General features: G+C 41.3%; 1 protein-coding gene across 1 annotated transcript in view; it reads left to right on the forward strand.

Moving 5' to 3' along the window:
• dna2 (DNA replication helicase/nuclease 2) overlaps positions 1–13,676 on the forward strand; it is a 16,473-nt gene continuing 2,797 nt past the window's right edge. Inside the window, exons 1-23 of the mRNA XM_054770087.1 lie at positions 1–213; positions 390–443; positions 675–1,329; positions 1,416–1,524; positions 1,627–1,776; positions 1,846–2,029; positions 2,809–2,957; positions 3,084–3,206; positions 3,307–3,550; positions 3,651–3,765; positions 5,657–5,813; positions 5,892–6,071; positions 7,471–7,707; positions 7,783–7,896; positions 8,004–8,113; positions 10,732–10,841; positions 10,922–11,050; positions 11,152–11,244; positions 11,356–11,549; positions 11,634–11,723; positions 11,892–12,105; positions 13,306–13,395; positions 13,480–13,665. Coding sequence (XP_054626062.1) covers positions 184–213; positions 390–443; positions 675–1,329; positions 1,416–1,524; positions 1,627–1,776; positions 1,846–2,029; positions 2,809–2,957; positions 3,084–3,206; positions 3,307–3,550; positions 3,651–3,765; positions 5,657–5,813; positions 5,892–6,071; positions 7,471–7,707; positions 7,783–7,896; positions 8,004–8,113; positions 10,732–10,841; positions 10,922–11,050; positions 11,152–11,244; positions 11,356–11,549; positions 11,634–11,723; positions 11,892–12,105; positions 13,306–13,395; positions 13,480–13,665 — 3,717 coding nt within the window. The 5' untranslated portion in view covers positions 1–183. The remainder of the gene's footprint in view (positions 214–389; positions 444–674; positions 1,330–1,415; positions 1,525–1,626; positions 1,777–1,845; positions 2,030–2,808; positions 2,958–3,083; positions 3,207–3,306; positions 3,551–3,650; positions 3,766–5,656; positions 5,814–5,891; positions 6,072–7,470; positions 7,708–7,782; positions 7,897–8,003; positions 8,114–10,731; positions 10,842–10,921; positions 11,051–11,151; positions 11,245–11,355; positions 11,550–11,633; positions 11,724–11,891; positions 12,106–13,305; positions 13,396–13,479; positions 13,666–13,676) is intronic.

The raw sequence follows: 13,676 nt of genomic DNA on the forward strand, positions 1-13,676 counted from the left end.
GAAGCTAGCGGTTGTTGTTCGGAAACAAAACGTCAATACTTTTTGTTGGATTGTTGTCACATCATCGCTAACCGTACAAAGATAACCTTAGCGATGCTCTACCTACTTTAGTGTTTGAATAGTCGTGCTTTGCTTATTGCACACATACGAGGAAGTAGCCATTGTTTTTATGCTCAAGTTATCATGAACAGAACCAAGCTGAAGATACCAAAGGTGGGTTCACATCTGTGATTTCTACTGCAATTATACATTTAACACCTCTTCTGCCTTATTGTAGTCGTGGTTTCGTAAACGAAGGAGACATGTTACTGTTCATCGATACTGACTGAGAGCGGCGCTACCTGGATATGGAAGTTCTGTTAACTAACTTGCTTTTTTTTCTTTCTTAGGTGGCAACAGGAGGGCAGAGACACATCTCTGCCTTCTTTACTTCTCCAAACAAGGTGCATAGTATTGCATTTATACAAAAACCATGGAAATTACTAATACTTTTGCAAAGTCTGACAGGCTTTTTTCAGCAAATACTAACCTGGAGTTATGTAAAGAACATTGCATTGTGTTGTATTATATACTGCATACAGTTAAACTTCTAATATGGTATGGTAACTTTTGGTTTGTTTTTAATCAGTATTATCATTTTTTAAATTGCCAATTATGAATGTGTTTGCTTTCAGACTTTGCCCCCTAAGTCACCACTAACCAGCTCTGTGCTCTGTAACACTGACATGCAAGCCAAAGATGAGGGTGTCTTCACTACCAGATCTTACTCCCCTTTAAAGAGGACCATCCTCAGGGATCTTCAGAACCTTATTCCCTCCACACCAGACCTCCTATTGGTTCCTGAGACCCCAAGTAGTCAGATTACACCTTCATCTCCAAGAGGAGGCCACAAGGACCTGAGCCCTGAACCCAGGAGTGAAGAATCAACTATGGGGAAACCTGTCCAGGGATCCCCCGTCTGTCAAAGTTCTCACTGTAATGGACTGAGTGTCATGACTGAGAGGCAAAGAGATTCATTGAAAAGACTCTTGAGCCCTTCTGAGGACCTCCATGATGCGAAGAGACAAAGAACCGCTAATACACCTTCACTCAGCCACGAGAAAGACAGAGACAAAAATGTGTCTGTTTTTACCGCCATAACGGAGCAGAAGGGGACAGAAAGCAGCATTGTAGCAGCCTATGTGCACATGCCTGACGATGACGCTATCAGTTCTGCAGCACAGAAGCATGTAGTAGACAGAATGCTTGAGTCGGTGGCGAAAGAAGCTCCAAAAACAGTCGGGGACGAGCATGAAATGAAAAAAACATCGGATGAGAAGCAAGGTGGAGGTAATGTGGTCCAGGACGCTTAACCGAGGAAGACGGCTATAATTCTTCCTCACTTTGGGTGTGGTGTTGTCATTCTCCAAATTAAGGTGAAGCAGGGACCACGTCAGCATTTCCTTTGGAAGACAGGTTGGATGAGAGTTGGTTCACAGAGCAGATGGGGCTGAGTGAAAGTCTTCTGTCTAAAGAAAAACTTCGGTAAGAAACACACACAAGATTCTGTGAATGGGTGTGTACTGTTTATTGTATTGTCGGTACTTCAAACTCCTTGTGGACTGATGATGTTTGCTCTCTCTGCAGTAAGTTACCTGATTATGTGATTCTCTGCGGAGGTCCCAACAACCGCTACTGGGTTTTAAATGTGGAGGAGAGTCCTGGTCAAAAACTCCTGACCATAACACGTTTCAGATCTCTGCATCCCACCGAGACATGTCTTATGAAAGATGGATGGTAGCCCTTCTGGTAATTTTCACGTCTCATATATGATGGTAAATGTTCTAACCTCTGTTTTCGTCCCAGGGAGATGACGCCCATCAGTTGCGGCGATGTGGTCCATCTGGAGGGCCGCTCTGATTCTGGATGCTGGCTGGTGGACAGAGAACAAGGCCTGCTAGTTTTACATCCTGATAGTCTTGTTTCAGGCACCAGCATCTCCAGCTCTATACGTTGTATGAGGAGGGCAGTGTTGGGAGAGATATTTAAGGTACAATGTTTAAATGATTTCCTTTCACTTTGAAAGTATAATTCATCTTCATTGTCTTCATTTGGAGTAAGAACACAAATAGAAATGTTAGAAGCATTTTTCATTATGTCTGATGCTGAAGATAAGCCTTCACTGCTTTTTGATCGTTTTGTTTTCAACCATTTTATGTCTGCATGCTTCACACCATGTGCACTCACACAATTGGATCGAATCATTTTAATGACATGCACTGTTACTCACTTTAATTTCCAAAATATTACACAAACATACTGAGTGTGTATGCGGCTGGAGCTTATGCTGGCTCCTCATCTGCTCACCAGAGGTGATGTGACCTGCCTCTAGGTCATGTAGTTGAAACCCAGCAATATATTGAAGTATCATATTATTGTCCTGAATGTGAATGAGGTCACAATGATGTCGTATAATATTAATGAGTGAGGACATGCTCACGTTTAACACGACTCATTGATTAGAAGTATGTGAAGATTAAAATGAATAACAATATGTATTTTTAAGTGATCTGCTATTATCGGCCACAAATTGTAACTTTGATATTAGGTTTGGGGGGAGGAGCCCATGCACTATATGAAAGGTAACCTCTTTTCTTATAGTTGCACAATTATGACTGAATTGGACAGACTCACTAAAATTTCTCTAAAGTTGGCAGGTCTGCTGATGGACCACTTAAATGGTGTGATTGACCACCTTTGGGAAGACTTACTCTTGGAGGACCAAATTGCAAAACCATCTCGCGTTCTCTTCTGTTTACTGTGACGTAGAGTTTTGACGGCGGCTCCAAGCAGATGTTGAACGGCACTATCGTCCACCAAGTGTTCCAGACAGCAGCCACAGCTAAAGACTTCTCTCTGGACACTTTGTCCAAAATGGCTGATGAGGCTCTGCACAGTCCCCAGCACCTCGGAGACATGTAAGTTTTTTGTTTTGTTTTTTCCCCCAGCAGAGGCATATAGCAGTAAAGTGAGATGTCTCATTCAAGTGTGTGTGTGTGTGTGTGTGTGTGTGTGTGTGTGTGTGTGTGTGTGTGTGTGTGTAGGTACAGTTTGGGTGTAACTCAGGACGAGATGAAGCAGGAGCTATATGATTATCTGCCCTCAATGGAGCATTGGGCAAAGGAATACCTCAGCTCACCATCGCCAAAACCCATCAGCCTCAAAATGTGTGAACATGCAACTGACAAACATTCACATCTATTTAAAAGTCATTATTCCGATATTAAATAAGTCCCGTTTTTTTTTATTGTTCAAATGTGACATCAGATCAAATAACAGTGGGGCTGCAGGCAGGTTGCAGGATTCTGCCACTGCTACCATGACAGAGCTGGCCGACATCGAAGAGAATGTGTGGTCACCACGATTCGGTTTGAAAGGGAAGATTGATCTGACGGCACGGGTTCGAATCCAAAGAGCAAGAAATGTCAGCTCCAAATCCTCTGAAATGAAGACCATTCCCTTGGAGCTGAAAACTGGAAGGGAGTCCAACTCGATAGAACATCGCAGTCAGGTTGTTAGAAAGCTGCTGTGACCAAAGTCTTTTAAGACATTTTCACAGGTATTTCATGTAGATTCAAAATTGTGTCATCATGTGTTGTGTCTTTTTCCAGGTGATTCTATACACCTTGATGACGTTGGAGAGATACAATCCTCCAGCTGGGTTTCTGCTTTACCTGAAGACTGGAAACCTGCATCCTGTTGTGGCCAGCCACATGGACCACAGAGGTCAGTAACGCTCCGCCAAGCATCCAATGTTGCATTAAATACTCTTAACTGGACACTTCATTAGGTACACCTACATCGAATGCGGTCCAGTAAAAGAGCTCACCAAAAACTGCAAAAATCCAAGGCACTGTTAAAATGCCTTTTATTATTTTTTATGGCATGTCTTAATGGACCTTATTCAGCCCCAACGTGTTTCAGCCATCCGGCTTTCATCAGAGGGACAAAAACATGTCAAAATACACCATGTGAGTTTAAATCAGATGTTCCACCAATAGGGCTTCTCCACCTGCAAGAGGGCGTGTCACACCACATAGGTGTGAAAGCACACCATTTCGGCATAACACCACCAGATGGCAGTGAAAAAAAAAGGGGAAAAAAAGGAACAAAGCAGTCTATAAAAACACAGTGAAATCAATGCCCTCATTCCAGCCTGGGTATGTTGTGGCTTAAAATTTATAAATCCAAAAGCTCTCACATTGTTTCAAATCTTTAATCCTGTTTCCTTGTCATATGGTGTCCGTTATATGGTCTATTCCATGTGCTCTTAGACTGGTAGGATTACTGGTGTGGAAATCCAAAAAGTGTCTGGCCATAGCGTAGTTGGTGTTTCCTGTGCGAATATCATATTTATGCTCCGCCAGTCTGTCTTGTAGTTGTCTTTTTGTCATTTCAATGTAGAATACTTTGCAAATGTGGCATTCAAGTCTATAAATAGCAAATGTAGTCTTGCAATTGATCAAATCTGTGATGTTTTTGAGATTGATTGTCCAAAAATGTTCTATGAAAAGATTGGCCTTTAAGAAGATAATAATGCTCACTTTTGATAGTGATCAGTAGAGATGGCCAATGTGATGTGGCCAAAAATCCATTTTGCGATATGCATTGCAGCCTCTTGCAACAATGACACAATTGTATATCACCATATATTCTTTGGCATATAAAAGAAAAGATAATGGAACCATTTTAGAACATTTACCGTAATTTCCAGTGTATAAGATGCACGAGTGTTTAAGCCGCAACCACAAAATTTAGTGAGAAAAACAGATTTGTACATATACAGTATAAGCCACACCGGACTATGGGCTGCACATGTCCTAAAATCATCACTTAACACTCAAAAAGTATCTCAGAAATATACAAGACAAGTACCAATATGAGTTTAAAATAAAAAAAACAGCAACTATTCTTCTTCTTCCCATAATGCATTATTCCCAGCAGAGCAGTTCATTGGTCAATGGCTGCCCGGCAGCCATGGCAGCCAGGCCACCAGAGGGAGCTCATAGCCAGGGCAGCCCTCGCTCTCAACCTCTGTACTCTTCTTGCTCAATGCTTGTTGCTTGCGGGGCGAGTTGGTGTGCCGTGGTGTGGCATCTCTGGCCAGGTTTTGGGGACTGGGCTCTGGGGTGGGGCTTGCGTGCCTGGAGAGCGGCGAGGCGTACGGTCTTGTTTAGTGGTCAAAATGCGTGCTTGTTGGTCACTCTCCAGGTGGGGTGGGCACAGATACAGATACAGATACATTTATTGCTCCTAATATTTTTGCGATCAACCGGAAAAGTCCCAGAGATTGGCCAGTCGATCGTGAGCCACGTGTTGGCGGTTTCTATCTGCCACTACTAAGAATCAGGAGTGAGTTTTTTCCCGGAATTATTGTTGCAGTCCTACATATAGGGAGGGGAGCTGTACACTGACTACTTTAAAGTATATCCAATTACATTTCTAAGTCCCTTGAGAAGCTGTACCATACTGTAATAAATGATTTCAGAAATATAGTTACAAACTAGTGATACTGCTGAAATCCCTTAAAATAGATAGGCAAGGTTGTAAAAAAAAAAAAAAAAAAGAAAAGAAAAGTACATCTTGTACATAATTTCAATGTTTTTGTTCACACTAGAGTTGCTGAAGCTGCGGAACACCATGATTCATTATGTACACAACCGCGTGCAGAAAGGAGTGGAGGGAAGTCACCTTACTAGACTTCCAGACATCGTGACGGACAAAAAGACGTGCCAGTATTGCCCTCAAAGGAGAAACTGCGCACTATATGAAAGGTAACCTCTTTTCTTTTAGTTGCATAATTGTGACTGAATTGGACAGACCCATTAACTTCCTCCATCTTTTCTCACCAGGGTGTTGGAAGGCGCCTCCACAGACCTCAGTGATGACTTTCTGCAGCAGGAGACAAGTCACTTAAGTGCCACACATTTAAATTATTTCGCCCACTGGTTGCTGCTGTGTAGTCTCGAAGCCGTAAGCATGGAGGCTAAGAATGGCCGGAAGCGGGTGTGGCTCCAGACACCCGAGGAGAGGTAAACCATCTTCTAATGATAATGGCATCCAGACTTGCTTTGACGCATGCTCTGCTATGATAGCACTGTCTGTCACGCTAGTTGCTGACATTCTGTCAGCATTTCATTCGGCTTTTGTCAGTTTTATGTCTATTATTCTTCAATTATGGTTGCCGGAGCTACACAAGGTTTTCTTTTAACACATGTATAATCATACAGATCCTCCACGACTGCGCACATGGAGTTGATTAAAAACAGCTACATCAGGAGGTTGCCTACAGCCAAAGCTGTTAACGCTCATGTTTTTTGACTTGACGCTAATTGGAGATCGTGGTGGTTATTTGCTTTTGTGGACTCGGTGTTTAACTGAAGAGGCGTTAATTCGAGCATTTAAATTTACTCTAAAAACATCACAAAAAGGACGCTGAGAAGATTACTCATGCAGTAAGGAACAGAAGTTTTTGACACTCCGCTCCAGTCGAGAGTCGCCGGGCTGCAGTTTTTATGATTTTGCCTCCATAAACCATCACACTATCATCACACTAGATTTAATTCTTCTTCTGTTCAACTGGAAACTGAGCCTGCTAAATGTGGCATGTTTACTGCAGTTTATTGTATGTTCATTAAATCCTTCCAAATAAACATAATTTAAGAGGTTTCACAAAAGTATGACATTTGCTATTTAAGGAGACATTTTTACACAGAGTGCCTCTATTTTCTTGGGCTCATAAAAAAAATAGTATTTTTACAACTCTATACAGTCGTCCCTCACCCCTTCATAGCTCGAATTTTTCGGCTTCACTCTGTCACAGTTTTTCAAGATATAAGTAAGATACAAGATAAATTATTGCTGTTTTGTGGATGACTATGGCCTATTATTAGTAAAAAAAAAAATGCATATTTAATAACAGGATTGAAGGATTTTCAAGCATATAAATGGCTAAATGAATGAAAATGCAAAGATAAGGCGCTCAGAAGACTCATTCAAATACGTGATATGTAGTATTCTACACTGGTCACTAGGTGTCAGTAATGTTACATTGATGACACAATAGCCACTGCAGGAAGTGCGCTGTACAAAAAAAACAAGAAACCCTCCCAATGCTAACCTGTGAGCCTGTTATGTCTTATTTATTTCTAATATGCCTTATTTTCTTTCTCTCTGTAACCGTAATTAGAAGGTTGTAAACAGGTTTTCTATGCCCTATGAAAATATTCTATCTATGGAAGAAATCCTACTGGTGAAAATTCACACGTCACGGTTGGGTCTTGAACCAATTACACACCATGAACAAGGGATTATTGCATTCACCATTTGAATCACGTTATTTGGAAGGAAGAAAAAAAAACAGCGCCATCTGATGGATCAGCCATATTTGAAAGTGTATTGGATTGGATTAAATCAGTTATCTGCTTCTAGCGAGAAGAACGGGAGTTGTGTCGGGAACCTTCAGCTAAGTGGCCATGTGAGCATCCAGTCGGAGGGAGTTTTCCTTCATCGTTTCCGGCAAACTAACAAGGCGTGCAGTACAAGCAGCTGCGGCCTTGCCAGTGGGGATCGTGTTGTTCTCAGTGACCAGGGAGGTCGTTTTGTCGCTCTGGCAACCGGCTATCTGTGTGACGTCAGCGCGACATTCATCACTTGTACTCTGGACAGGTGAGGACTCATACAGTATAAGTCTCCTGATTCCGGCATGGTCTCCAGCCAATGACAGTTGAATGTCTGTTGCAGAGATGTGTCAAAGCTCAGCAGTGAGGTGTTTCGTCTTGATGCAGATGAAGGAGTTGTGGGCTTCAGCACTCACCTCACCAATATCTCCAGACTGATGGAGAGCAGCCAAGACAGGTAGTTGCTACACTTTGGAACATTGTTGTCTACATGAACTACTTAAACAAGCACACATTTATGCTCTTTTATTCATGCATTTTAACCTTTTAATTTTGTCTGTGTAGTAATCGCCTGAGGGAGTTGGTTGTAGATCATCGTCCTCCGGAGTTTATTTCCAATCTCAGTTCAGTTCTGCCCAGAGAGGCAAAGGACACCGTGGCAAACATACTCACAGGTTTTTCTTAAAGCTTTTCTTTCCCCTCATAATCACTTCTGCTGTCACATCATTACAGCTGTATTATTCCATCACTGCTCAAATGCTGTAGCATCTACCACTACTATGTAGTGCTACCACTGGACTACTAACAGCAACGGATTGGATTTAATATTGCCTTTTTACAAGATACCCAAAGTGCTTCACAGTGAAACCGACTATTCATTTACTCCACAGTCACACACTGGTGGTGGAATATACAGTACATCTGTAGCCACAGCTGCCCTGGCGTAGACAGATGGAAATGTGGCTGCCGGTTTGCACCTACGGCTTCTCTGACCACCACCTCTAGTTCATTCACATTTATACACCAGTGTGGGCAGCACTGGAGGCACTAAACGCTTAATATATCTTTAGACTGGCTTGTGCAGCAGTGGGAACAAAACATTAAGATTAGTTTAGTGTAGTACTGTATATGCAACCTTGCCTTAAGCCTGGGGGTCACACTCAGTCGTCCAGGCTCCTACGGCCGGTCTACGTGCAAAAAAACGCAAGAAAGGAGCATGTGATGTGTTGATTTTTGAGCGGTAGAGGTTCTCTGTCATGTCAAACTCTAAGGGCGCTTACGTTTTTTCAGGGTGCAAGACAAACTTACACACTTCGTACATCTTTGTGCATGGTCCGTGCGGCCAATGTGTATCTTTGGTGTCAGGTTTGGGCACTTGCGGATTCCCATGCACTGTATGTTGTGCACCCTGCAGCCAACGCATGTTCAGATATTTCGTACGTCCTCCATGCGTGTCGAGATGTTACTACTTCCTGGTCACCACAAACAAAAAACAAAAAAAAAACTGAGATTTGGGGGAACGCCAAAAATCGCATGGTCACAAAATCCTACATTCGGTTGTGAACTAGGCTTTCGAGTACCACGTTTGGCAATAGTTGCTTTTTTAGTATTACAGTTGTTCATCGCCACATCACGGATTGATTTTCACGGCTTCACTCCAAACATATATTTATTTAAAAAATCATGCTGTTTTGTGGTTGAATATGCCTATTACTAGTCAAAACATATACAGAACATATTGAAGCAAATTTGATGTACTGTATGTTTTGGCTAAATTAAGCATTTTCCAGCATAAAAATGGCAAAATGAAGTGAATGAGTTGGTAAGGCTTGTAGATGCACAGCTCCAGTACCTTGCTACTGTATGTAATCGTGGCATGACGTCTTTAAGCCCACTTACTTATACAAGAAACTCATCTTCACCTCCACGAGTCCTGGTGCATTCTGGGCCGTGCCAGCTGGATAACTTGCATCCGCCTTGTGACCCAAGGAAACAGACAAATCTCTGAGTATGGGAGGACTTTCTGACACCACGTCTTGCCAGGGCGTCAGTATACTGTATGGCAGAAAACCCTCATGTATAAGGAAGATAAGAAAAAGACGCATTGAAATTGTGAAAGTAGTTCTACACTGGTCTCTCGGTGTCAGTAATGACAATACTAATAATGTTCGTTGTGTTCAACAAACACGAGTACAAGCTTTATTTATGTCTTAAATTGCTTATTTTCTCTGATTATCTCTATTATTATTATTGTGTAATACAAGTGTAACGGCGACTATAGTGGTGGTATTTCATGTCTAGAGGGCTCTAATAATGTGAAAAAGTGTATTTACAAGGTCGTAAACAGGTTTCCTATGCTCTAACTATGAAAATAAAGGGTATTTGATCTATAAATAAGGAATCCTACTTCGGGGAAATTCACTCATCACGGTCGGGTCTGGAACCATTTTAAACTTCGATAAACGAGAGGTAATATGATGTGTCATAAAGCAGTGGTTCCCAAACTTATTACTGTCGCGTACCCCTTCAGACATTTGACCTGAAGCCATGTATCCCCTACTCTTACTTAAAAACATAAACCCTTTTATCTTAATGAACTTGAAATATTGAACATAGTTAATTGGTTAATTAATTTTATAGTATTTCCTGGTCAAAAAAGTGTATTCTGCATGCTCACATTTTGATAAAAGTTTCACATGAGCACTGATAAATGGATAATAATCATCCTAATAATCATTCTACATATCTTTTGTCCCTGTGTGATGTTGGCATCCTTCCGTTTGAAGGGGTTGAATTGAGCTTCACTTATTATTTTTTTCCACTCACACTGGCTGTGGTTTAAATCTGTTTATTAATTTAACACCAAATTGAAGGGGAAAGCTTAATCAAAATAAACCAGTGTACGAAGTACAAAAATACACACAACCAGCGGTAAAGACTCATTTGCAGGCTCAGATGCCCCACTCACAGTGACAGGTTTTCACCGCTGCGTCGTGCGGGGATTAGAACATCAATACAAATGAAATCTTCGAGTTTAAACACCCTTAATGCACAAAATGTACTTATTTGTTCATATGATGCACACAGGACAATGAACAACTTCATGCTCTGTCTCCTTTCTGCTCCGGTCTCCTTGCGCCTGCGCGAGGCGTTCAGGTGCACTCGTAATTGTGTTAGGCACTGATTGTTTTTCATTTTATTCACGTACTCGTGTACCCCACTTTGGGAACCTAGGTCATACAGCACTGATTGATGAAATACACTTAACACATTAGTATGCATGTGTTTGCAGGTCTGAACAAGCCCCAGAAGCAGGCCATGAAGAAAGTGTTGTTATCTAAAGACTACACACTGATAGTTGGCATGCCGGGCACGGGCAAAACCACCACCATCTGCACCCTGGTACGTTTATAAACCTCAATGATATTCATGATGCACCCTGCCCATAGTCCCTTTATTGTCTCTGACTACCTTCCTCGCAGGTTCGCATTCTTCACGCATGTGGTTTCAGTGTGTTGCTGACCAGCTACACACACTCTGCGGTGGACAACATCCTGTTGAAGCTCAAACGCTTCAAAGTTGGCTTCCTGCGTCTCGGGCAAGGACAAAAGGTTTGTTTTGCAAGACCACATTTGGATACAACTCTCGGTACTCCTAAGGTCATGCAGGTGTAGCTAATGAAATGGAAGACTTTGTCTGGTTCTCTCTGTAGGTCCATCCAGACATCCTTCCGTATACAGAGGAAAGTATCCGGAAGAAAGGAGTTCATACACTGTCAGAACTTGAGCGGCTTTACAGCAAAGAGGTGAGGAGGCACAACTGCCATTTTGATTTGATGCTTAGCCAGCTAATTTAACAATTCAATTTAACTTGGCTTATTAATATCCATCTATCTTCCTTTCGTTTTGCCTACAAGCTGGTCGTGGGGACCACCTGCATGGGCATCAGGCATCCGATTTTCTCACGACGGCGATTTGATTTCTGCATCGTGGATGAAGCGTCTCAAATCAGCCAGCCCATCTGTCTGGGCCCTCTGTTCTACGCCAACAGATTCGTCCTGGTGGGAGACCACCAACAGCTGCCCCCTATTGTGCAAAACCAGGAAGCAAGGTGCCATTTCAGAAATAGTGGGTCTTGAGCCCGCCATCTCCCAGCCTCTACGTGAGTCTATGCTCTTATTACTACTTTTGACAGGTCACTAGGGATGGATGAGAGTCTGTTTAAGCGACTGGAGCGTCACAATGAAGCTGTGGTCCATCTCAATGTCCAGTATCGCATGAACAGGTACACATACAAGCTCCAAACGAAAATGTTTGCCTTCTGTTAATTAATCAGTTCTCTACCAGACTGCTTCTAAATAATGCTTATAATTCTATAATTTTTCAAATCATATTTATTATACAGTATGTAATATATATTATTATATAATATGTTTAACTTATGTGTTTGCAGGCAGATCATGTCTCTCAGCAACTGTTTGATGTACGACGGACGCTTGGAGTGCGGCTCCGAGAGGACGGCTACGGCCCTCCTCTCTCTGCCCACGCTGCCGTCTGTTCAGTCGGCGCTCGATTCCCTCTCTGGGACACAACCCCAGCAGGATCTGGCGTGGATACAAACCACGCTGTTACCTAGCAGCCCAGTTTGCTTCTTGGATTGCTCAATGGTAAGCTGAAGTTCTACTTATCTAACTTGAGACAGTATTATCATCTGCTCGTATCTGCTCGAGTGTTGTTTACAGCAGGGTTTGTCACACCTTTTTGGCTTCAGACCAAAATTGGAAAGGGCTTCTGTTCCCAAACTCACAAAAATAACAGAGAACACAGCATTCTTGTAAATGCATAATGTCCTGAAATATCTGTCAAATTCATATAAAGTGATTGAAATGTATTGTTATATATTTCAACAGGGGTGTCCAAACTTTTTGCACCAACGGCTTCATGCTGAAAAGTGAAAGAATGCAAGGACCTCTTTGATATTTTGTAAACCAACACATATATATATGCTAAGACGTTATATATTTCAGGAAAAAAATGGATCTCAGCTTTGTGGTATAAGTGAAAAAGCGCATTATTAGTATGAACTTTGGTCTTTGCTCCTTTTCTCCCATTTTTGCAGGTTTTTTATTTTTTTCCAAATATTTCAGCTTCTTTTGAAGTAATCTTCTGTAAGTTTTCTTCTCGTAATGTTATGACCCCTCAACTAATTTTGCAAAAATTGCAACTTTATTTTGTTTGGTTTGTTTCCCATAATATTCCGACTTTACAAAAAATAAAAAATGTGTTTTAATATACTTTTTTTTTTTTTTTTTTAATTCTCACAATATTACAAGTTGATTTTGATAAAATTGAGACCTTTTTTATTGTTAGAACACATCAGTTTTCTCTTAATATTTACTCTTTTTTTCACATTTTTCAAACAGTTAAACATTTAGTAAATATTGTTATCATAATAATTACGTTATTATATTTTTACTTTATTCTTGTAATATAACTTTTTCCTCCCAACCAATTTTCCAAAAACTACACTTCTTTCATTCATTCTTTGTTTTGTTTATTTCCCCGATTAAGACTTTTTAAAAAACGTCTTTTTTCTTTAATTTTTCAACTCTATACTACTAAAGTGACATTATTTGTTGTCATAATATTGCCGGGTTCTTTTAAAATTGTGACTTTTTTCTCGTTAGAATACATTTTTCTCTAAATAATTTCCGCTGGACATTTTCTCTTTGTAATATTGTTACTTTTTCCCTAACTAAATTTTTCAAAAATTACAACTTCATTCTTCCTTTTCTTTCTCATAATATTATGACAATATTCTCATGAAATGATAACTTTTTTTTTTCCATTCATTTCTCTCCTTTCAGGTGCCAGCTTTGGAGTCAGTGGTACTAGGAGGCATAAGCAATCGCACCGAGGCCATCGTCATCCACCTTTTGCTGTCTCTCTTGTTAAAGGTACGCCTCCACAACACATAACATAATAAAAGAGCAGTCCATGTGTTTCTCTACCAAAATATGGCTTACATTCCTGATTTTTAGGCGGGCTGTAAGGCCAGCGATATAGGCGTCATCGCCCCCTACAGGCAACAACTGAAGACTATCTCATCACTGCTGCAGTCGTCCGCTTTCAGCAGCGTGGAGGTGAACACGGTGGACAGATACCAAGGGCGGGACAAGAGCGTCATCTTGCTCTCTTTTGTCAGGAGCACGACAGAAGAAGAAAATGTAAATTGTTG

The sequence above is a fragment of the Dunckerocampus dactyliophorus genome, chromosome 3, assembly GCF_027744805.1.
Source record: "Dunckerocampus dactyliophorus isolate RoL2022-P2 chromosome 3, RoL_Ddac_1.1, whole genome shotgun sequence".
In the NCBI taxonomy this organism is placed as follows: Eukaryota; Metazoa; Chordata; class Actinopteri; order Syngnathiformes; family Syngnathidae; genus Dunckerocampus; species Dunckerocampus dactyliophorus.